Source organism: Vombatus ursinus, unplaced genomic scaffold, assembly GCF_900497805.2.
Source record: "Vombatus ursinus unplaced genomic scaffold, bare-nosed wombat genome assembly UNPS02014770.1, whole genome shotgun sequence".
NCBI lineage: Eukaryota > Metazoa > Chordata > Mammalia > Diprotodontia > Vombatidae > Vombatus > Vombatus ursinus.
Window position 1 is genome coordinate 41,016,699 of NW_020954548.1, and position 25,800 is coordinate 41,042,498.

The window sequence follows — 25,800 nt, forward strand, 5'->3', positions numbered from 1 at the left end:
CTCAAACTTAATTCAGAATTGAATGTTTCAGGTCTCCAGTCTTCTCATCTCCCTACAATTTCTCCATTTCTGTCAGTGGTACCATCATTGTGCAGGTTACCCAACCTCAGAGATGTCTTTTACTCCTTTCTTACCTTCACTCAGTAAATACAGCTTGACAGCAAGCTCTGTCCTTCCTTTGTAATATCTCTGAGCCATATCTCCTTTTTTCCATTTTCACTACCACTGCTAGGCCCTTCTCTCTTTCTTGATTTCTTTGTAGTCTCATTGCTCTTAGTATCTCTCCTTTCTGTAACCTTAACATTGCTATCAGATTATTCTTTTCAAAATGCTGATTTTTGTCACGTTGCTTTACCTGTTGCCTACTGGATCAGGCCCGGATTCCTTATTGACAGTTTTCTCATTGACAGAAGATACTCATTTCTACTTATGTGATTTTTTTTATATGGTACTTCCTATCTGAAATAGTGTTCCCTTCTGCTTTTTCCTTCTCCAGATCCCAATATTTTTTTTTCAGAATCCAGTCCACATTTTGCCCCACATATTATGTATATACCCCAATGCCTTCCATTCTTAATCTCTCCTATAGTTTTTATTATTGTTTGACGTTTTGTCACTTGATTACATTCTGTCTTGTATTATTTTCTAATTGTTTCATGTACCTAAATCATATCCTAAAACTTTGATGACTGTCTCATTCATGTGAACACGTTAATTATCAGACTTCTGGCAATTGAGACCAACAAATTCACTGGTGAATAAGGATGGGGAGGGGTGGAGAGAGCTAGTAGAGGCAAGACCCTTATATCAGTGAAAAGTGAAAAGAAAAACTATAAAATAACAAACTACAAGACTCCTCAGCTTTCTAAGGTAATTTAGCTTAGGGGCAAAAAGCTCTGTACACACCTTCAGAGCCTCTAAAGTACAGAAATACTTATTTATGCTGAAAAGTCTAATACATTAAGACTTGGCCTTACTTATGTGGTATTTGCAACTTTTGTTATAGAAGACAGCCTAGTATATGATAATTTGTTTTTAAAAAATCTTTCATCAGAATTGGTTACAAAGTTTTTTGTCCTTGGTGGCATGAAGTATTAGTTATCTGGAATGTCCATTGTATGGGACATCTTACTCTCCTCTATTGCTCTTAGATCCCCTATAGTACTTAGTATCATGCTGGGCTCATTGGGAATACTTACATACTTGTGAAGTTTTATTGAACCAGGAAGTGATAAATCAGCTTCTCCTTTGCAAAGTACTTTATAAGGGAGGGAAATTTTGTATGTTTATAAATGGAGAGAGAATTGTTCGAATTTTTATCCACAAGCTGTTAAGGGCCTATTATATAGGGATGGGAATGATTTTTTTGTTATGGAGAATAAAATAATTGTGTGAAATTATGCTGTTGTGGAGAATAAACACAAATTAGCCTATAAAAGCTGCCTTTCCTACACAATTAAAAGTTTATTGCTGAGTCATTTGGGTATTAATAAGTTGAGTAACTCTAAGCATAACTTTGAATAGCTCCCTTTCAGTGCTACACAAACATACTGCACATATTTCTGAAAAGAATATTGTTTTCATTTCTTCTTGGAAGTTAAATATACTGTAATTGGAGCTAGAAGTACTGGGCTTATGTATTTGGTGTTCTACTTTTGCTAAATGACCTGTTCATTACTTTTTTTGTATAAGAAATCATGAATTGTTTTCTGGCGAATTCAGCCTGAAAAATGACTTACAAAGACGAATGAATCTTATTTACTAAGGCTAGAGAATGTTAGAATTGGAAAAAAAAACCTTAGAAATGACCTAAAACAGTTTCCTTGTTTGGTAGAGGAAGGAACTGAGGTCCAGTGATGGGAACTTTGAAGTCACATATCGTATTTGTAGTAGAACAAGGACTAGACTTCGAATCTCAAAGTACCTTGCTATTTATACCACATCTCACCGTACCCAGGTTATTACCAAACTTAAGAGGCAGTGTTTGTATCATGAGAACCTGGGTCCAATTTCCTTTCTTAGAAATCATGATGCGAGTGTGAAGTGGTTTAGAATCATTACAGTAGGTAATGAATTCCTTGTAACCTTAGATCTTAAGAAGAGAGGCTTGTCAGGGTTAGTGTAGGGTAGGATTCCTGCTCAAGTAAGGTTGGACTGAATGAATGACCTTTGGGTTTGATTCCAGCCTGAAGATTCTTTAATATTTTTTAATCATTTGGTCACCATTAGTCTGAAAGAGATTCAGGTCTCACATTCTTTTCTTCTCTAAATTTTGATGTTACATTATAAAATTTTGTATCCTGTTATTCTTGACCATTGTTATCTTCAGTTTTCACTTAGTTATGGTGTTTCTTGCATGCCTATTAAGATTTTTAATTTTTTTTTAAGCTTTTAAATGTTGATCCTTAACTGTATCTTCAGATTTTGGCCTTAGTTATGCCAAAAATGGAGAGCTACTTAAATATATTCGAAAGATTGGTTCTTTTGATGAGACCTGCACCAGATTTTACACTGCTGAAATTGTATCTGCTTTAGAATACTTGCATGGAAAGGGAATTATTCACAGGTAATTTACTAATGTAGATTTATCTTTCAATATTTGTAGATCTATTTATTGGTAAAGTATAGTTATTTTTACAAAATTCAAAGGTACATTTCAAAAGTTTGGTTTGTAAAAATATTATGAAAGTCTCTTTGGCCTTCATAAAACTTGATTTAGACAATAATAATTTTGTAATAATATCATTTAGATGATATAACATCATTATCTAAATGATATTATTTAGATGTCTAAAAATAAATAATATTTATTAATAATAATTAAATATTAAAAAGATTTAGAGTTAGAAGCAGCACTCGAAGTCATTGAGTCTAACCCCCTCATCTTACAAATAAAGAAGCCAAGACACAGCAAGTTAAATGACTTGCCCACGGTAATAAAGCTAACAAGTAACTGAGGTAGAACTTGAACCTAGGGTCTTCCTGACTCCAAGTTCACTGATTTATCCCCTAAGCCATCCTGCCTCTCCAAGGTAAACATAAAGAACAGGACACATTGTCTCCTTGTAGAAAAAGTGAGCTCCTTCAGGACAGAGACTTTTTCATTTGTGTCTTTATAACACCAGCTCTAACAAAGTGCCTGGCACACAATAGGTGGATTCATTGATTGACCCAAAAAACACATTTTTCTATTACAAGGGAAATACTGTTTATTTTTATAAGAAACTGACAGACTTTTTATCTATTGTCCTTCACTATGCATCCTTATAATATGAATACTGGATACTTCTTACACTGATGTGGGATAAGAAAGTTAGGTTCTGAAGTTTAATAGTATATGTCTTATAGAAGAATTCCCAAAGAAACAGTTCAAATGACCAATAATCTGACTCAATTCCCAGAAACTAATTAACATAAAATGGTTTAAAGTCCATAGAAGTCTGCCACATCAAGGCAGTCAATCTCACTGGCTATCGTAGTAATATTCATTCTAAACTGACTTCTATTCTTTCAATTCAATTAAAAAACATATAATAAACACTTATTTTGTACATGGCAATGAACTGGTTTCTGAGGATACAAAAAGAAAATAATCCAAATGCCAACTATGTTGCAAAGCTGTGCCAGGCATTTGTGGAGGCAAAAGATGAAACAAAATACAGTCCTTTGCAGTCATAGCAGGATACAAATATGAAGAGTATTAAGTTTATCCTGGGCATCCTGATGATTTTGCAGCCTCTGTTTTATGACTGATTGTTTTGAGCATGATTTGTTTATGCCTATTTTTCCTGTGTGGTGGAATGAGCTTCTGATTTTACTTTATATGTTTTATGAGAATTTCATCTTAGAAATGTGTCCAAATGCTGATTTCAGAGCCAGGAAGACTTCTCAGTTCAAAAATCATGGAAGCCAAAATTGATGTCTCTTATGAGAATAAAATGGTTCTGACTTGTGAATTACATTTTCCAGATTTCTATGCCATTGTGACAATCACTTTGTAACAATGTAATTTTCTAGGTGGAATAGATCTGTTTGCCTATAAGGTTTCATTAAGGGTGATTATATTTTCTTTTACTTTTTTCTTCACTCACATTTAGTGCATGTTAAAATGTAATTCCTTTAAAGATTTCAGCTGAAATATGAAAATCTGCTTTTTCAGGGACCTTAAACCAGAGAACATTTTATTAAATGAAGATATGCACATTCAGATTACAGATTTTGGAACAGCAAAAGTATTATCTCCAGATAGTAAACAAGGTATGCAAGTGTTCTTTTCTGACGCTATTATGACTGAATTTAGTTTTATGGAGTAGAAACTATATTTGAAGGTTGTTGAATGTTATAAATCAGAATTATCTATTTGTTTTGTATTGAATTATTTTGTATTTGAATTACTTCTTTGTATAGTTTGTGCAGTAAATCCTTGGTAAAAATGAATAAAAATGTTGTGGAACTATGTAATTCCAAAACTAATAGTAGAGCTTGTAATTTAAAAGTATCAAGGATATAAATATGTAGAAAAGATGTATTGGACTTCAACAGTGAGGTATTATCCAAGCCACTTGTGCCCTTTCAGGAAGTGGACAAGAGGAACCAGGCAGCCATTTTGTTTGTTGCAAATAGATTACTAGAGCTAGAAGGATAAGGATATGTTAGTCCAATCTATTTTTTTTTTAAACACATAGAAAAATTGAAGGAAATAACTTGCTTATACAGTTCATCACTTTAAGAACTCAGCAGACACCTAGTCCAGTGATCTTTCTACTGTACTTAGTGTATCCCTATCAATAATAATATAAATTAGCATTTTTGTAGTATTTTAGGTTTGCAAAGTGCTTTACAAATATTAACTTGTTTGGACCTCATAATAACCCTGGGAGATAGGTGCTATTAATGTCTTCATTTTACAGATGAAGAAACTGAGGCAGAGATTTAGGTAACTTGCCTAGAATTATAGAACTAGTAGGTGTCTAAGCAGAATTTGAACTCAGGTCTTCCTGATTCTGAATCCTGAGCTCTATCAGAGAAGGGGCCACAGAATATTGGGGATATAAAGTTACAATTATGTTTTATGATATGTACAATCTATGTTTATTTAATTTGAAATATGACACTTTGGGAGAATGAGTGCCAAATAAGTATATTGAGAGAAATCCAGGAAGTTTTTGGGTGTGAGACATATTGTAAGGATACAGTGGTTCTTGAGGTCAAGGACTATATTTTGTTTCATCTTTTGCCTCCACAAATGCCTGGCGCAGCTTTGCAACATAGTTGGCATTTGGATTATTTTCTTTTTGTATCCTCAGAAACCAGTTCATTGCCATGTACAAAATAGGTGTTTATTATATGTTTTTTAATTGAATTGAAAGAATAGAAGTCAGTTTAGAATGAATATTACTACGATAGCCAGTGAGATTGACTGCCTTGATGTGGCAGACTTCTATGGACTTTAAACCATTTTATGTTAATTAGTTTCTGAGAATTGAGTCAGATTATTGGTCATTTGAACTGTTTCTTTGGGAATTCTTCTATAAGACATATACTATTAAACTTCAGAACCTAACTTTCTTATCCCACATCAGTGTAAGAAGTATCCAGTATTCATATTATAAGGATGCATAGTGAAGGACAATAGATAAAAAGTCTGTCAGTTTCTTATAAAAATAAACAGTATTTCCCTTGTAATAGAAAAATGTGTTTTTTGGGTCAATCAATGAATCCACCTATTGTGTGCCAGGCACTTTGTTAGAGCTGGTGTTATAAAGACACAAATGAAAAAGTCTCTGTCCTGAAGGAGCTCACTTTTTCTACAAGGAGACAATGTGTCCTGTTCTTTATGTTTACCTTGGAGAGGCAGGATGGCTTAGGGGATAAATCAGTGAACTTGGAGTCAGGAAGACCCTAGGTTCAAGTTCTACCTCAGTTACTTGTTAGCTTTATTACCGTGGGCAAGTCATTTAACTTGCTGTGTCTTGGCTTCTTTATTTGTAAGACTCAATGACCTCGAGTGCTGCTTCTAACTCTAAATCTACGATCCTATTTTATGTCCCCATCAAGCATATACAACATATGTACAAAATAAATGCAAGGTAACTTTTTTAGAGGGAGCAGAAACATCTGAGGAATTCCAGAAAGACTTCATGTAGGAGATATTTGAGATGAGTTTTGAAGGAAACTAGAGGAGGAAGCGAAGGAGGGTACTACTGCAGATATGGTAGGCATCCTGCAAAAAGGAGATAAAATATCATTTGTAAAGAATAGCAAAAAATCTAGGTTGACTGGACTGAAGATTTTGTGGGAAGGGGGGAAATAGAGGGAGAAAAGTATGAAGCTGTAAAGGTAGATTGGAACCAGGTTACGAGAGGCTTTAAAGGCTAAATTGAAGAGTTGCAATTGTTTCTAGAAGCAATAGGAAGTCACTAGAGTTTATTGAACTGGGAAACATATAGGCAGACCTGTGCTTTAGGAACATCACTTTGGCAGCTCTGTGGAGGATGGATTGGAGAGGGAGGAGACTTAAGGCAAGGGGGGGACTAATTAGGAAGCTAAGGACATAGTACAGGAGAGAGATGGGAAGTGCCCTAGAGAGTGAAGGGGATGGATAAGAGAGGTAGAATCAGTTAAGGCATGGCAGCTGATTGGATATGTGGGGTAAGGGAGAGTGAGGATTCAATGGTGATTTTGAGGTTGCAAACTTATGTGACAGTAAGGACACTGTGTTCTTATAGACATAGGAAATTTAGGACAAGGGGTAGGTTTAGGGAGAAAAGAAGTTCTGTTTTTGACATACTGAATTTTGAGATGTCTATAAAACAATCCATATGGAAATGTCCAGTAAATATTTGGTGATGCAGGACTGGAGCCAAATCTGGGAGTCATTTGTGTAGAGATGAAAATTGAACTGAAGGGAGTTGGTGAATTCATTGAGAGAATGTGGAGAGGGAAAAAAAAAAGAATGTGGAGAGGAAAAAGAAGAGGGTTCAGATGAGAGCTTTTGGGTAAACACATGATTAGGGATCCCAGTTTGGATGGTATTGCAGCACGTGAAGTAGTCAGATGAGTAGTTAGAATGAGAAATCAGAGAGTATTATTACAAAAACTCAGAGAGGAAAGAGTATCCAGGGTAAGAGTATAGTAATGTCAAATACTGAAGAGAAGTTGAGAAGGATGAGGATCCAGAAAAGCTTGTTGTATCTTGCAATTAAAAGATCATTGGTAACTTTGGAGAAAGGTTAAATTCAGTTCAGTAATGAGGTTGGCAGGAAGTCAGATTTAAAGGTTTGAGAAGGGAGTGAGATGCGAGGAAGAGTATATTCAACTTTTGCTGGGGGCTTGGGTGTTAATAGGAGAGGAGATAGAGGATGATAGCTTGTAGGGTTAGTAGTGCCAATTGAATGTTTTATAAGGATGAAGGAGACCTCGACATGTTTGTAGGTGACTGGGAATGAGCCAGTAGATAGGGAGAGACTGAAGATTAAAAAAAGAGAAAGAATGATTGTGGTGGCAGTCTGCTGAAGGAGATGAGGGGGAATGGGGATCAAAAGTCAAATCAGAGGGATTGGCATTGGCAAGAAGAGCTACCTTTTCAGTGACTAGAGTAAAGGAGAGAATGGGGTATGATGTTAAGAGGTTTAGAAATGGAAAGTAATCCATGGACAATGACTTTTGGGTTTTTGTCATCACCCCCCCCCCCAAGTAAAGTATAGGGCAGGGTCTTCTTCTGAGAGGACAATAGGAAGCCCCAGTGACTGAGATTTCAGGAGAGAAATTTTGAAACAGTCGCTGTGGGAGTGGGATAGAGAATGAATTAGGGAGGAGTAATAGGCTTGTCTTTCGATAGTGATGCTCTTTTTGAGATGAGGTAATACAAATTTGTAGTGGACCCATTCAGTTTGGTTGTCATTCAGTGAATCAGCAAAGTTTAACACTCTAGGAGTAGAGGATGCAAATAATGAGAATAATTTGGAATTGTGGTTTGGTAAATTGTGAGCAGCAATGATACACAAGGACAAAGGATTTGAGAGTAGAGGACCATGTCAGGTTAAACTGATTAACTAGGGAAAAGATTGACAAGAGAGGAAAGTGAAGCCAGAAAAGGAATGATGACCTGGGAAAGTCCTGAGGAGTGCAGGAACTGAGGTCATATTGAGGATGGAGAATAGATTGAAGAGTGAGGCATGAGGAGTGATGTAATGATATATTTAACGGTTGGATAAATAAATTTCAAAAATGTTGATCATGGAATACTTTTGGATTGATGGTAAGATCAAGGGTGTTATCTATACCATCTGAAATATGAAATACTTTTGAATAGATTATGTTTTGATGTCTCTAAGAGTTAACTTTTTTTCTTTCTCTCTTTGTTTTCCTCTTTATCAGCCAGGGCTAACTCATTTGTAGGAACAGCACAATATGTTTCTCCAGAGCTGCTTACAGAAAAATCTGCATGTAAAAGGTAACCTGCTATCATTTGTCCTATTAAACTTTAAGTCTTTAGTTTGTTGCTGTTGTTGTTTGACCTTTCTTCTTGAAGAAGACCATAACATCAGGAAGGTGATGCCCTGCTTGCAAGTGAATTGGATTTAAGTGAGGGAGCACTGTGCAAAGTCTAACTTTCTCCTCCAGAGCCATCTGGGTCTAGTGGCAAGATACAGATCAGGGTAACTGGAGATGGTTGTGGATGCAGTGAGAGACCATGGCCTTTTCAAGGGAAGGTCTTTCCCAGGTCTCAGTTTGTCTGAGGCAATGCCCATTCAATGGTTAAGGCTAGGTAAGAAATGACCTTTTTTACCTAATCCCCCCCCCCCCAAAATAATAATCAGTCTGGGAGGGTAAGACCCTCTGGGTTTCTGGCCAAAATAGAAACAGTTACTATTTATATTCACTCTGAACTATGGGGCCCAAACAATGACCATTAAGTGAGGCTCTGTCTGGAACCTATGTTGGCTAATCAATGAGAGCCAGAGTGAATTGCATTTAAGGCATGGTCTTTAAGAAAGAAATATATCTGTAAACACTGAGATATTTTGCTAGGTTTCAGCCATTAAAATTTACATTATTTTGGGCAGAGCACCTGAAAGTAAGGATATGAAACCCTATGTGGATAGAGGGAGAGGAAGGGAAGTGAAGGGGGCAGAGAAGGGAGGAAAGAAAGAAGGAAGGTAGGGAAGAAGGGGAAGGGAGAGAGGGAGAAGAAGACCAACTGGAACTGGCCAGTTGTTGGTCCTTCGTTCTGGAAGAGGACCATGACATCAGAAAGGTGAGGCCAGGACTTGAAAGTTACTTGGATTTAAGTGAGGGAGGGCTGTGCAAGGTCATATATTGCTGTTATATAGTACATATATTGCTATATACATACATATATATGTATATATACATAATATATATATAGTACTGTCTAGGTTTTAAGGCATTATCTATGCTAATTTTTGCTATTAAGGATAAGAATCATGGCGTATTTATTCTTGTTTTTCTCCTAATGCTGAGCTATGTGAATGTTTGTTGAATTCTAGATAACTCTTATGAATTTTTAATGGTTAAGAACATTTCTGAAAGAAACTTGGGTTTTAGTTTTGATTCACATTTTTCCTTTATTTATGCTAATTTGTTGTTTCAGTTCTTTGGTTATATTGTTTTGGGGTTTGAACTGTGTGTGATCTTTCACTTTTAGAAAAAAAAAGATGAACATTTTCAATGTCAGAAGGAGTGGGAGAAAAGAGTGCCTTAGTCTTTCCTATTTACATAAACCTTATTGTTGTAGCCCTAGGGAGTTTACATCATTATTAGGATCATAATTCATTTCAGTTTCTTAGTATATTAGAACAAAGAGAAGTAAAGGAACTTGACAATCTGTCATTAAGTCTCAATTCTTCCATGTACTGTAAGACTGTGGAAAAGTTACTTAACATCTCAGTTTTCTCACCTTGTTAAAATGAAAATAATACTGCTTGTAGTACATTCCTGACAACAGTCTTGTAACTTTAACTTTGAAACACTTTATAAATGTGAGTGAGTAAATGTGAGTGATTATAAGAATGATGGTAAAGATAATTTCCCCATCACATTTATGGATGATAGGATGTATGACTAGGATAAAAAAACATGCTCTTTATATACCAACTCCTGACAAATGTCTAGCACCTCTTTAAGTGTTATCTAGATTTCTTTTTAAGTTTGTATCTGTTTGAAAATTAGCTTTCTTAAAACCTTAAGTTAATTTTTTAGCCGATTTTTTTCAGAACTGTGCTTTAAGAGGGGGGAGCTAGGCCAAAGGTTGTCTTCTAATCTAAATAAAGATTTCTCTGGGCACTTGAGAGATCTTTTGGCAACTCATTTCATGTTTTTAGATCTTAGTTTATTTACTTAAGTGAAAAGTGGGGAGGGAAGTCGAATTAAATTATTATTATTATAGTATCCTCCCAGTTTCAATCTTCTGTGATTCTGAGCTTCTGTGAATACCTTCTCAGATTTCTCTTAAGCTTTTGCCTTCAGGGCCCTGGTAATACTGTTTACTAGGCAAGTTTTTCACAGAGTAAAGTTTTTATAGGCATTTATGTGGCTAGTGTTTAGTCAGTAAAATTGTTCTTTTTAACTGCTATGCCTTATTTAATTTTTCTGACTCCTTGGTGGCTCCCATGCCCCTTCTTTTGGTTTAATGTATGACCACTTTAGTATAAGCATTGATGCTTTGCATTTTTTGAATATCCATAAGGAGTTTATAATGGACAGTTGAAATAGATGGTCATAAATGTTGCATATATAAGTTGCCATTCTGGAGTTAAGAATTGTACCAATCAAGGGCTGGCAGTTATTAAAATTTTCTGTGCCCTATAGTCTATGCTAATGAATGAGGGAAATTCTGTACTTCACAAAAATGGTATATTGGGGCAGCAAGGTGCTGAAGGGGACAGAGTGCCAGGCCTGAAGTCAGGAAGACTCCTCTTAATCAGTTCAAATCCAGCTTCAGCCACTTACTAGCTGTGTGACCCCCAGGCAAGTCACTTAACCCCGATTGCCTTCCCAGTTCTCCCTCTGGTACAACCCCCCCCCCCCAACTTATTAAACTTTTCAGAAGGAAAAGTTGACATCTTACTAGTTCTTAGGGATTTTTGCTGTAATTTTCACAAATGGGGGAGTATCTCCTTTCAAATCAGCTGTCAGCTATAGAAAAACAAATGTCTTGTTTGCTTTTGTGTATGTGACTTGATTTAAAAAAAAAATTGCCATCATTTGTTTTTCTGCAATAGCCATTTCCCAACAAATTCTGCATCAAACAAGCTGCTTGACAAGGCTAGTTTTATTGATCCTTCCAGAAAGGAGAGGTGTGTCCTTTGGCATTATAGTACTGACACTGACTTATCATAGTTGACTACCATTTTTTTTTTTAACCCCTCAGTGTTGACTTGATTTGTATTATCTTTGGGTATACCCTGATTTCTTCACTCTTTAATACTTCATACAAATAGGATCTGTTTTTGTGGAATCTTTATATTCCTTGGACCTTAGTTGGAGGCGGTTGGACTCAATAACCTCTTAGGTCTTTTCTAGCTCTCTGCAAATGGCCTCTAATTTTTCATTGACAAATGAGGCAAAGGTCTTAGCTCAGAGGGTGGGGGGATGAGGAACTATGGGAGATTTGAGGAACTGTGAAAAGGTTTGGAAGAGTTGCTGTGGTAAGTAGGATAGTGCATGAATTGGGGAGATGTAAAAGAATTGCATTGCTGCAGTGAGGGTTCAATTAAGATTATGTAACATAAATTTATAGTGGGTCCAGTCAGTGGTATTTTGTGATTTTTCTCTTATGTTCAGTAGCTGGTGTAAGGAATGAAGGCAGAAGATGGTTTGAGTAACCTAAAGCTGAGGATTGGTAAGACAAGACTGGTGATAGGATAAGAGGGCAAAGGAAATGGTTTATTGTCTTATGGATGTGTAAAGCACTTATAGATTTTTCAGTGTTAGAACTTTTATCGGATATTTAATGCACCCTTCATTAAAGTTGTCCTTTGATGCATCATTGTGGTATGTTGGTGACCCTGGTTTTTCAAAGGCTTTGTCCTGGAGGTTAAGCTCTGGCATATCCTACCAAGCTAGAAAAACTTCAGATAGTTGACTGTATATGTCCATGGTTCAAGGACCACCCTAATCAAGTTTGAGAGAGGTGAGGCAATTGGGGTTAAGTGACTCACAGCTAGTGAGTGTTACATGTCTGAGGTCAAATTTGAACTCAAGTCCTCTTGATTCCAGGGCCAGTGTTCCCCACCTAGCTGCCCCCCCCCCAATTGTAATCTTTGTGGAGAGAATACCCACACTGATGAAATTACAGATTCTGAAAGTATTTAATGCAAATACTTTCTCCCAATCTCACTCTATTGATTTTATTTATGCAAAAACTTTTAAATTTTATATAATCAAGATCTCTTTTTCTACCCTGTATCTCTGATTATGCATTTTTCCTCAGCCAAGGAAACCTTCTATTCTCCTTTGATTAGCAACTAGTCCTATCTTAGGTGAATGTAGATTAATTTCCTTGTCAACCTTACAATCAATTTTTAAAATGTTTTTTACTTTAGTTGTATGTTCATTCAACAAACAACATTTATTCATTCATTCAGCATTTATTAGTTTCCCACTATGTGCAGAATCCATTTTAGGGGATAGAAGATGAAATGGGAAACAGTATGTATCTTCGTGGAGTTTACAATTTAGATGAGGGCATAAGCCATAGATACACATAAATTTAATGTAAATTAAAATATAATGAGTGCATAAGAGGAGCATAAAGTTCATTGAGATCAGATGAAGAGCAGTTCCTTCCTAATTGACAGAGGTGAGGGAAGGTGTTAGGTAGAGTCAGATGTTTTTAAACCACTTTATCGTGTGTTAGAGGGATTTCTAATTCAGTATCATTTGTTTTCATTTCATTTCATTTCAGTCTGTCACTTGGATGATTTCTTTTTCATTTTTTTAAAATTTATTTTTAGTTTTCAACAATCACTTCCATAAGATTTTGAGTTTTAAATTTTTCTTCCCTCTCTTCCCCCTTCCTCCCCAAGATGGTATGCAATCTGATTTAGGCTATATGTATACATTCCTATTAAACATATTTTCCCATTAGTCATGTTGTAAGGAAGAATTAGAACCAATAGGAGGAACCACCAGAAAGAGGAAACAAAACAAAACAGAAGAGAGAAAAAGAGCAAATAGTATGCTTTGATCTGCATTTAAACTCCACAGTTCTTTCTCTGGATGTGGATAGCATTTTCCATCATGAGACTTTTAGAGATGTCTTAGATCCTTGCATTGCTGAGAAGGGCTAAATCTATCAGAGTTAGTCATCACACAATGTGGCTGTTACTGTGTACAATGTTCTCCTGGTTCTGCTCACTTCACTCAGCATCAGTCCATGAAAGTCTTTCCAGGTTTTTCTGAAGTCTGCCTGTTTACCATTTCTTATAGCACAATAGTATTCCATTACATTCATATACTACAACTTGTTTAGCCATTCCCCAATTGATGGGCATCCCCTCAACCCTCAATTTCCAATCCTTTTTTTTTTTTTTTGCCAGGCACTTAGGGTTAAGTGACTTGCCCAGGGTCACAGAGCTAGTAAGTGTCAAGTGTCTAGTCCGAGGCTGGATTTGAACTTGGGTCCTTCTGACTCCAGTTCCAGTGCTCTGTTTACTTCACCACCTAGCTGCCCCTTCAATTTCTAATTCTTTGCCACCCTAGAAAGAGCTGCTATAAATATTTTTGTACATGTGGGTTCTTTTCCTATTTGTATGATCTCTTTGGGATACAGCCCTAGAAGTGCTACTACTGAATCAAAGAGTGTGCACATTTTTATAGCCCTTTGGGCATAGTTCCAAATTGCTCTCCAGAATGGTTGGATCAGTTCACAACTCCACTAACAATGCATTAGTGTTCCAGTTTTCCCACATCTTCTCCATCATTTATCATTTTCCTGTTTTGTCATGTTGGCCAATCTGATAGGTGTGATATGGTACCTCAGAGTTGTTTTGATTTGCATTTCTCTAATCAATAATGATTTATAACATTTTTTCATATGACTATAGATGGCTTTAATTTCTTCATCTGAGAACTGCCTGTTCGTGTCATTTGACCATTTATCAATTGGGAAATGACTTATATTCTTATAAATTTGACTTAGTTCTCTACATATTTTAGAAATAAGGCTCTTATCAGAGATACTGGTTGTAAAAATTCTTTCCCAGTTTTCTGTTTCTCTCCTAATCTTGGTTGCATTGGCTTTGTTTGTGAAAAAATTTTCAATTAAATATAATCAGAATTATCCATTTTGCATTTCATAATGTTCTCTATTTCCTGTTTAGTCATAAATTCTTTTGTTCTCCAGAAATCTGACAGATGAACTATTCTTTTCTCTCCCAGTTTGCTTATAGTATCAACCTTTATATCTAAATCATGAACCCATTTTGACTTTATTTTGGCATATGGTGTAAGATTTTGGTCTTTGGATGATTCTTTTAACCCAGTGTTTAGAAGCCATAATTTTGTGTTCTAGGTCTTGAATTTTAATCTAGTAGAGGATACTGCTCATATATATAACTTAGTGGTTGGCTAATAGCATGAGGTAGAGTTAGGTTTTAGCGTTAGTATATGTGTAAAGTTAGTTTGGGGTAGAGTAATTGGGCAAGTTACTGAAGAAAAGTTGTGGAAATTTCATCCTAATAAAAACTAACTTTACATGAGGCAGCTAAATGATACAGTGAATAGAGTATTGAACCTGGAGTCAGGAAAATCTGAATTCAAATTTGACCTCAGATTTGACCTCAGAAACTTAACTAGCTGTATGACTCTGGGCAAGTCATTCAACCTCTGTTTGCTTCAGTTTCTTCAACTGTAAAATGGGCATAATAATAGCAGGTCCCTCCCAGGGTTGTTATGAGAATCAAATGAGATATTTATACAGGGCTTAGCACAGTGCCTGGCACATAGTAGGAGCATTTTAAATGCTAGCTGTTATCATCATCATCTTTATCATCATCCCCCCCTTTCTCTTACCCCTTTCATTGACTCATACCCATTTTCTCTATGTAAACTCCTTTTAATTGCCCTAATAATGATAAACTTCTTAGGAATTACAAGTATCATCTTCCCATAAAAGAATGTAAACAGTTTAATTTTATTGAGTCCCTTATGATTACTCTTTCATGTTTACCTTTATATGCTTCTCTTGAGTCTTTTGTTTGAATGTCAGATTTTCAATTCAGCTCTGGTCTTTTCATCAGGAATGTTTGAAAGTCCTCTGTTGTTTGTTTCTTGATGTTTGACAACATAATTAGCTTCCACTTTCCCAATTCTAATTATTAAGGAATTCTTTTTCTTTAGTGCTATTTCGGACTTCTTTTTCCATTTGGCCAATTCTCCTTTTTGAGAAGTTCTTTTCTTTAGTGAATTTTTGTGCCTATTTTACAGTTAGGCCAATTCTACTTTTTAAGGTGTTATTTTCTTCAGTATTTTTTTGTGCCTCTTTACCAAGTTGTTAATTCTTATTCTCTCTCTCTCTCATTCCATCTCTTCCTCCCTCCCTCTCTCTATTTCTTTCTCTCTGTCTCTGTGAGGCAATCAGGGTTAAGTGACTTGCCCAGGGTCACACAGCTATTAAGTGTCATGTGTCTGAGGTCACATTTGAACTTGGGTCCTTCTGACTTGAGGGCTGATGCTCTATCTACTGTACCACTTAGCTGCTGCTGTTTAGTCTCTTTTCATAATTTTCTTGCATTATTCTCATTTCTTTGCCCAATTTTTCCTCTACCACTCTTATCTCTTTCTTTAACTGTTCCCGGGAATTCTTTTTTTTTTTTTTTTTTTTCTGCCAAAGACAAGGTTTATTAGAACTTCCGTCATATTGGGCAGACTAATGTTAGTGAGCTATTGGCTAGATTTTAAGAATCTGAGTGTCTTAATGGACACAAGATGGACCTTATATACAGAAAGACTATAGAAGGGATCTAGGAATGGCCAAGTATTCAATGAAGTAATAGAACTCTAGGGACATGGACCACCTTGGCCCAGAGAGCCTAGATAGGATTAAGGCATGGGAAGTGGCCTGGGGCCATAGGGAAGTAAGACAGTGAAGGGCAAGGCTATGTTAAGGGTTACAGAATTGGGAGATTGGGTATAGCCACCATGAAAAGCCAGTTGATGGGATTATAGCCTCAGGTGATTTGGCCATGTGGGAAAGTCCAGGGTTTTTCCTTTTTGGGGTCTAGATCCCATCCTCATCATTCCCCCCTCAAACAAATGGGACCCAAATTCTTTTGGGGTAAGGGGCGAAGGTCTTGGCTTCTGAAACTGCTTCCTGCTGGCGAGGGGTGTAGAGCTGTCCCCACCTCGAGGGGGTCTCAAAGAGGAGGTTGACTGGAACCCAGCACAGAGTGCATCCAGGGAACGATGTGGAGGGGGGACATTGGCTGGGACCTGATGTTTGCTACCAGCTGTAGATGAATGGCCTGTAGTCTGGAAGACACAAATCTAACAGAAAAGACTGCAGGGCCCAGATATAAAGCAGGGACTAGATTTAGGGCCCAATATGAGAGGATACAACATCCTTAGCTCTGTTTGGATTCAGATAATTAAGTTTTCCAACCGTGCAGTATCAAATCCACCTCATAGCCTGACTGAGGAATAGCCAAGTGAGTAACATTCCCTTTCAAAGGAACATAATGGGGAAACTGAGCCAGGAGAATTCCATCTTAGACTGAGGCTAAAATTGTCCTCTCAGCTTTTCCTTATGCTGACTTCCCACCAGTATCACATTCTCTGAGTAGCTTGTGACATTTCTCTCAGATGGTGGATGGATTATGATCCATCAGATAACTCAAAATAAAATCCTATGAGCTTTTACCTCAAACAGCAAGTTTTACTAATCACAGCTTAGGAAAAACTTTTTCAGGATTTACATCTCAAACTTAAATTTGTCCTGGTGTAAAAAGCCAATCATTAGACATTTCTATACAGTTGCAAATTCTCAGCAAGCCAAAACCCAAACGAGTTTACACATTAAAACAATAACCAACAATAGCCAAATTATTTTAGCAGTAACCAAATTATGAAAAGTTGCTTGATATAACTGATACAGAAAGTTCACTAATTTGAAACTTGAAACAAACCCATTACCAATCAGGAAAACTAACAGAATTGGGTATACACTTCTGGACAGGGTGTCCGTCCTTGTCCTCTATGCTATGGAAGGTGTACCCAGGTCCATGACCTCGAACTGACCCAGTGGACCGAGAGCCTGAGAGTGTAAGGCCGAGCGTGAGACAGCCTTGTAACTCTGCCCGAAAAGCACCTCCAAGCCTTGGTGCTTGGAGAGCAACCCCAACTGCAGAGCAAGAAGGGGCGGGGGGGGAGGCTTACAACGTTCCAGTCTTGGCTGGAGAAGAACTTGGCGTTAAGCAGTTTCCTCGTACGGGCCACCAAAATGATGAGGTTTAGGGGTGCTGGGACCCCGAGATCATGACACATGGGTCTTGCCGCAAAAGAATTCGACTCGAGCCTTCTTTTAGCCAACGACAAAGTTTATTAGAACATCTGTCACATTGGGCAGGCTCTCAAAGAGTCTGAATGTTAGTGAGCTGTTGGTTAGATTTTAAGACTCTGAGCCCAGGAATTCTTGTTGGGCTTGATTCCAATTAGCATTTTTCTTTGAGATTTTTTGGTAGCTATTTTCACGTTATTATCTTCTGAGTTTTTGTCATCATCTTTCCTGCCACTGTAGTAGCTTTTTATGATCAGATTCTTTTTTTGTTTATTTGTTTGCTGGTCATGCTTCCCTTGATGATGTGCTGGTGAGGGCTGTTCATTTCCTCACTAGATCATAAAGGTTTTCCTGGTTTTCTCTAAATATGTTGTTTTTGTCATTTCTTATGACAATATTTTTTTACATTCATGTGTTGTAATAAGTGAAAACTCTTCAGTTTTCACCTTTTGCTTTTTATGAAGAGTTGCTACAAATATTTTTATACATATGTGCCCTTTTCTTTCTTGTATCGCTTTGCTGCATAGGCCTTATAGTTAGTTGTATAATAGTTGGCTCAAAGGTATGTGTAGTGTAGTTTAGTAACTTTTTGAGCTTTGCTTCAAATTTCCATTCATTAGGGTTGTATGAGTTCACGCTCCACTTAAGCGAATTAATGAGCCTTTTTTCTTTCAAATCCTCCAACTTTTGTCATTTTCCTCTTTTGTCATCTTTGGAGCCTCAGAGTTTCTTTAATTTCATTTCTCTAATTAAAATGATTCGGAGTATTTTCTCATATTGCTGTTGATAGGTTGTATTTCTTCCTTTGAAAACTGCTTGTTCATATCCTTTGATTATAAATTGGGGAGTGGCTATTAGTCTTGTTGCTGCAAAAATTTTTTCTAGTTAGCCTTTGCTCTGTTAAAATTTTAACTGCATTACTTTTGTTTGTATGACAACTTTTAAATTATAAATACTCAAAATTGTCCATTTTTTCTTCTGTGATATCCTCTCTCTTCTCTGTCATTTGTTTGGTCATGAACTCTTCCCCCTCTCTAAATGGTAATTTCTTCCTTGTTCCTCTTATATGCTTATGATGCCTTTCCTCTTTTATATCTAAGTCATGTATCCATTAGGCATTTATCTTCTTATATGGTGTCAATGTTTGTTTATACCTAATTTTTGTGAAACTGATTTCTAGTTTTTTCTAGCAATTTTTTGTCAATCTTATCTCAGTAACTGGGGTCTTTAGGTTTATCAAATGGTGTGCTTCTGTATTCATTTGTTTCTGTATGTTTGTTCTTAATCTCACATGTACTTTTTACAGCAAAACAGTCACAACTTAGCTAAATAATATTGATCATCATTTTATCTTTAATATGTCAAAATGAACTTAGTAGTGAAAAAGCACCAGAAATGCATGAAAAGTCAAATTGGCAAAGATTATGCTGTCAAATTTTTGTTTTAAAAGAAAAGCTATGATTCGTGATAAAAGCGAGAACTTAATTGTCTTTCAAAGCATATTAACAGAACTTACCATTTGAAATATGAAATGTGTTATGTCACTTGTACTTTTCAAATATGATCTCCTTTTTTCCCCCCTATTTTAAAGTTCAGACCTCTGGGCTCTCGGATGTATAATATACCAGCTTGTAGCAGGATTACCACCATTTAGAGCGGGGTAAGAGAAATGTATTCTTCTTAAATATTTTTTTTTAAAAAATCTCACTATTTTCTATTTATTTTTCCCAACAACATTCTTATAACAAAATGAATTTTAGCAGTTAAGTACAGATTATTAAACATTCAATATCTTCTTTTAAATTCTGGGGTAAAGATATTTGAAGTTTTGAAGTTACCAGGTTATTTGAGCATTTTTTGTCAAAGGGTCAGGGATATAGCTGGTTGAGTAAGGGGTGATTGGAGCAAGGCTTCTGGAGGCACAAGTTGGACCAATAAGTTGGAATTGTAGGAAGGCAGACTTATGCTTGTAATAAAGAAAAATTTATTAATAGACTTGTCCCAAAATAGAATGGGTTTCTTTGTTGGGTAGTATGTTCCCTGTCAATGGAGAGGCCTTCCGACTAGATGACAGCTGGTTAGGTATGTTATAGAGGAGGGTTGAGATTGGCTTAGATTACCTTCAAATTTTTTTCCAACACTAAAATTCATTATTTGTTAGTGAGATCAGCTTTCTTAGCCACACACGTGACAGCTATAAGAATGTTCCCTCTGACCTTTTGGGAACTTCCCCTTTTTAGGGGAGAGGAGTGGGTAATATGGACTATCCAAGTTGTGGATTGAAATCTTTACCTTCAAAGCTGATTACGAAGGCTGTAAGCAACCTTTTTGATCTGAAGATAACTGGTATATGTGACTACACCAGTCCAAAAAAAAGAAAATAACAAAGAAGTTAGTAGTAGTGCCTGTTTGCATGATTCTGGGATGAATCATTTTGCTTTTGTTTTGCCAGAAACGAATATCTTATATTTCAGAAGATAATTAAATTGGAATATGACTTTCCAGAAAAATTCTTCCCTAAGGCAAAAGATCTTGTGGAAAAACTTTTGGTAAGTACTTTTCTCATTTTATTGTGGTACAGCGTGGGTAAAAATTCTCTTTTCACCTATGTTGAAGAAGCTTTAGTAACTTAATGTAATCCTTTGACTTGGATTACGGTTAATAAAACTGTATGATGTGAGAATTAGTGAAGTTTTTCATAATGGGTGTGATGGACCAACCCTGGATTTGTGTTCAAATTTTGACTTTGCCACTTAATAGTCATATGACCACAAATAAGTTCCTTTACCTCTTTGAGCCTCAGTTTACTTATCTGTATAATAAGGATGATGTTACACTAACTTTACAGGATGTTTTGATGGAAGTACTTTATAAAGTAGAAAGTGCTATATGGATGTAAGCTGCTATTGTTAGCTAGAATTATAGCCAATAAAATTATAAGTTCTAATTTCAGAATTTTTTTATTATTGAAACTAGTAAAAGAAAATTGTCTAATCTTTAATACTCTTTAATGTGTCTAAGTCACCAAAGTGTCAACTGTGTCAGCTATGCCAGTTCAATAGGACTTTTACTCGGGATTTAGGTTTAAATCAACGTGAAGTCCATACTTATTATTTGGTTGATTTCGAGGTTTGTCTATTGGCAAGAAAACTCAACTGTTGGAATTCTCACACTTGAATGGATGGCATACCATGTTGTTTGGGAGTTAGTGATCTTAGGTGAAGTGTCTTTTAGAGTTTTGGTAGACATTGTTAGAACTTTTTGTTAATGTTACAGCTCTTAACAGTGTTACATGTGGGTGGTTTTTGCCTTTTTTGGGCTTCTTTGCTATCTTTAACATAGGTTTGGACTTTGCTGTCCAAGGTCAGATGACAGAAGAAGGTGACTGAATATGTAGGTTTTTGTACAGTTTTTAGTGGGATGAATCAGCACCAGTCACAGTTCTGAATTACTTAGGCGTTAGCATTACAGCATAATCTAGTCCTAAGCAGAGCGTTTTACATTGTTCCAGTAATGGGCAAGCATTACAGGATTGCTCAGTGGGGTCTTTGAAATGAGAACCTCCTACACCTCTTTATGCCCACATAGGGTACCTGTAGTGGCATAGGTTTTGTATCAGCACTTTGGGGGCCAGGTCTTTTTTGTACCAGATATAGAAAGCAAGGAGAAGAAAACAATTCAAGTAATTAGTAGGGTTGGTGCCTATCCATGCATGCTGAATCAGGAAGTAGACAGTATTTGGAAACAGTGCCCATAGTCCTCTTTGGCCTGTGTTAGCCAGGCTTTCTGTATTATTATTATTTCTAAATAGCATTTGAAGTTTTTTGATTCTGGAGCAATTATAGCTGTCAAGATAGGTCACTGTAAATTAACTCAGCTGACTTTTATGGACAATCATTTAAATGTCATTTATGTGGTAGTGCCTGATTGTTGATAAAGTACTTTCCTTACAACTCTGAGAAGCATCTATTCTAAGTATTATCCCCATTTTACAGATGGGAAAACTGAGGCTTAGAGGGGGTGAAGTCTCTTGCCCAGGGTCAAAAGAGCTAGTAAATGTTGGAGCTTGGACTTGAATTCTTCAAGTTTTCTAACTCTCATTCTTGGGTTCTTTTTGTTGTACTAATATTCTTCTCACAATAAGCAGGTTGACTGGAGTTTTTTGGTATTTTATGGAAAGGCTTTTAAAGGTTAACATGTAACCTGTAAAAATGTTTTAAAGTGTAAGAAAATGTTTATTAGAACTTTAACAACTGACGTCCCTGATGACTATAGTATTTTGACTGTAGAAAGCCTTGCCAAATCAGGAAATTTGTGTAGACCTTTATCAGACTTGTTTTAGAATTTAAGAACTAGGCTGGTGGCTAATTATAAGAAATGTTTTATAGAAATGGAAGACTGTTAAACACATCAGGCTCTTATTTTCTTGTATTTCCTATAGTTTTCCCTAGGGAATGGGTATAGCTACCTTACCCAATCTGAATGATTTCACTAAATCCTTTGGACAAAATTATAGATGTGTAAGACTGCGAGCTAAAATTGCTTTTAGGAAATGAATGAGGGAAGTTTCAGTAAGTCTGTAAATAGATTATGCTAAATCTTTTATTTTGCTATGAAAGCCTTCTTTATTTACAGGTCATTTTTATTTAGGAAATTATTGTAATATGTGTGTTTGCTAATGCTTTTGTTTGTGCTATGTAAGTCATTCCTAACTGTAAGAAGAAAACATAGGTAGATGGAGATGAAAGAAATGTATGCAAAATAAATTTTACAGAAACAATTTGTAGTCCTAAACTGGTTGGTTATGGTAGAGCTTTTAGTTGTTATGTTATCCATGCATCTTTAGATGAATTGACAAGAATTATCTTTTCAGTGCTTAGCATGTAAGCTTATAGTGGGTATTTAATCAATGTTTGTTGATTAATTTCTCACTGGGAATTTACTTATGATTTTTTTTAAGGTTTTAGATTCCACAAAGCGATTAGGCTGTGAAGAAATGGATGGGTATGGGCCCCTTAAAGATCACTCATTTTTTGAATCCATAACGTGGGAGGATCTTCAGCATCAGACACCTCCAAAGCTCACAGCGTACTTACCTGCTATGTCTGAAGACGATGAAGACTGCTATGGAAATGTATGTCAGTTCATCTGTATTGGCCTACTTTACCATTTGAGAATTTTAAAAGGAAAAAAGATTAATTCTACTTGTGATTTGTTTAGTTGAAACTATCTAATTACTAGTTTAAGTGAGTTTATGCCATCATGATGGTATTCCAATACTTCCTAAAAAAAAAAAAAGCTGCGATTTAATTGGTGAATGTATTCCTTAAGTTTGGCTCAGGTCAAAGCCCTTCCATACCTTAAGTAGATAGCTTCATGAGTTGCTGTAGACTCCCGCCTTCTCCCCTCAAATAATTTGATGGTCATCCTAAATTTAGTTATCACTTGAAACTTTTCCATCTTAGTAGGACATGCCTGGGATTGTATTCCATTCATGTATTCTTCAAGAAGCTATGGTTATTTCCATGTCATAGTGAGGAAACAGAACTTTAGTGGCTATATTGTGGTGTCATGCCAATCTAACCTTAAGGCAGTAGAATGCACTAGGAGGGCAAAGATGCAGAAAGTTTTATCTATTCTTTAATATTTTTTTCTTCTTTTGAGTTTCCAGACCTAGGTACTATTCCATTTTTGTCTTACTCAGTTTATCTTGTATAAGGGGAAACGAGGGGCATAATACCAGTTACTTTTAGATGTGGTTTCCTTCATAGAGTAACTTTAAAAAGAATTAATAATCTTTAACATGCAAAAGTATTATAGGAAAGGCAATTTCCCCCCAAGCCATTCATCCTGTTGTTGTTAAGTCAACTCTTCATGACCCCTTTTAGGCTTTTCTTGGCAAAGGTACTGGAGTAGTTTGCCATTTACTTTTTCTAGCTCATTTTACAAATGAGAGAACTGAGGCAAACAGGGGTAAGTGATTTGCCCAAGATCACACAGCTAATAAGTATCTGAGGCTGGATTTGAACTCAGGTCTCCTTGACTCCAGGACTAGCACTTTATCCACTGTGGTACCTAGCTGCCCTAAGGGGCAAAGAATTGAGGAAAATTGTATTGATCCTTGATGCAAGGGTTATAGATAGCAAATGCTCATTGTCTTTCTCTCATCTTTCTCTCTCCTTTACTCTCCTCTTTCCATGCCAAACATTCTGAAAGAAGAGTTAGACATTCATAAATTGCAAAATGTATGAAAAATCCTACTTCTCTCTTTTGGAAATCACTTACTATCAGTCAGTTCATAAATACTTCTTAATACCTGCTTTGTTCCCAGTACAGCTGGGAAGAGAAATACAAGATGAGCATAAAATAAAATTTCTGTCTTTAATAACTTTATGGTCTCATTGGAGAAGACTCACATATCAAATAGAATAGTTGTGTACTAAGCTGCTTGGGGCTGATTGTAATACAGAGTTCAGAGAAAGGAGAAAGAATTGTGGGATTGAATGTGGCGATTAGGAAGTAATTAGTGACCTGCATTTGGCTAAGGGAATGACCATGAGTACAGTTTCATTAGAGGGGTAGAAAACCAAATTGTGGATGCAATTACCAGGATTAAGTTAATTCCCTTCTTTTCAAAGAGTGGCAGGGTTTGATTGGGAATGCAAGTGAGTGAATCAATCTAGGTTTAGGATGCCAAAATCTATAAGACTGAGTTAGAAAAGGAAAGTCTAGGGTAGGAGCAGAGTCTCAAGGTAGGGGTTACACTAATGATTCAGAATCCAAGGTACTTTACTGTCTCTGTGCCCTTGATTCTGTACCATCTTAATGGAGTTGCATGTTTTCCATTCCCACTTCCTTTAGTATGAGAGACATTGTTTGAGTTGATGATCCTTACTTTATTGGAAGAGTTGTGGAAATGGAGTAGCAGTGAGCTGACAGCAGGTCTGCATCACTTACTTGAGAAGAAATGAATGATTCAGTAGGTGAAGAACAAGTTTGGTAAATACAGGGTAGGAGAAAAAGTATATTTTTTTGGAGACGGTCATATTTGTCCCTTTCTCTCCATTTTATATATCTGACAACCTGGTGCAGACCTTCATCACCTCATACCCGGACAATTGCAGTAGCCTTCTGATTGTTCTCTCTGCCTCCAATCTCTCCCAGCATAATCTATCTTCCACTCTCCAACTAAAGTGATCTTCCTAAATTAGACCAGGTTTGAACATTTCACACAACTCAGTAAATTCCAGTGGCTCCCTGTTGCCTCCAAGATGAGATATAAACACTTTCACAACTAAAGCCCTTCTAGTCTTCTTATACTTTACTGCCCTCCATCTACAATTCAGCAATTTTGGCCTCTTTGCTGTTCTTCACACGTCATTCCATTTCCTGACACTTCTGTTTTTCCTGGCTATTTCCCTTGCCTGGAATACTCTCTTTTTTCACCTTTGCCTCCTGGCTTCCTTCAAGACTCATCTCATATCCTATCCTGCAAGAGATCTGTCCTGTTTCCCACATTGCTAGAGCCTTACCTTTTGAATCACATACCATTTACAGTGTACAGACTTATTTGTATGATATTTCCTTTATTAGAATATGAACTCCTTGAGGGCAGGAACCACATTTTTGCATTTGTTTGTATTCCGGTTGATTAGCATACCATGCATAGCACATAGTAAACACTTAATACCTTGTTGAGGTTGTTGATGATGATGATGATGTGGGGGCGGGGGAGGGGGGCAGAAGGAGCACAAAAGTTAAGGTCTTAGAGATGAGTTTATGCTATGTGTTACGAAATGTGTCCCAACTTTAGTATGCTTGTGAGTGATTCTTGTTATAAGTTGCTGAAGGTAAAGCACAAAATGATGGAGAATAATACAGGCTAAGTGTTTGCTGAGGTCATTAAGGAGGGTAAAAATTGGAGTGTAGGTGGAGGGCATAGAGGAGATAAGGGCATTCAAACTTTGAAGAGAATTTCATAAACGTGACATGAAGGTCAGATGAAGTTAAGCTATGTGAAGGTGGGTGGTTCTGCTCCTTTGAATTGGTTCTAGAAAGAAAGGGTGCTGTATCCCTTTATTGAACTAGAGAGTGTTTGGGTGAGTTCAGGCCTCTATGAGAGAAGGGACTGTGGTTTCATCTAGGGTGGGATTCTGTTGAGAGAGGGTGGAAGGAGAAGTAGAAAAAAATTTATCCCTAGTTTAATAAGATTTCAATATTGAAAGCAGAAAGACAGGTAGGTGGCATAGTGGGTAGTGTTGGAATTGGAGTCTGGAAAA

The 25,800-nt window shown here is 36.5% G+C and overlaps 1 protein-coding gene across 2 annotated transcripts in view; it reads left to right on the plus strand.

Annotated features, from left to right (window-relative positions):
* Positions 1-25,800, plus strand: part of LOC114043698 (3-phosphoinositide-dependent protein kinase 1) — a 92,720-nt gene that overhangs the window by 31,490 nt on the left and 35,430 nt on the right. For both annotated transcript variants that reach the window (XM_027862787.1, XM_027862788.1), the window contains 6 exons: positions 2,422-2,566; positions 4,160-4,257; positions 8,380-8,455; positions 19,113-19,181; positions 19,974-20,070; positions 22,482-22,655. In XM_027862787.1, coding sequence (XP_027718588.1) covers positions 2,422-2,566; positions 4,160-4,257; positions 8,380-8,455; positions 19,113-19,181; positions 19,974-20,070; positions 22,482-22,655 — 659 coding nt within the window. The remainder of the gene's footprint in view (positions 1-2,421; positions 2,567-4,159; positions 4,258-8,379; positions 8,456-19,112; positions 19,182-19,973; positions 20,071-22,481; positions 22,656-25,800) is intronic.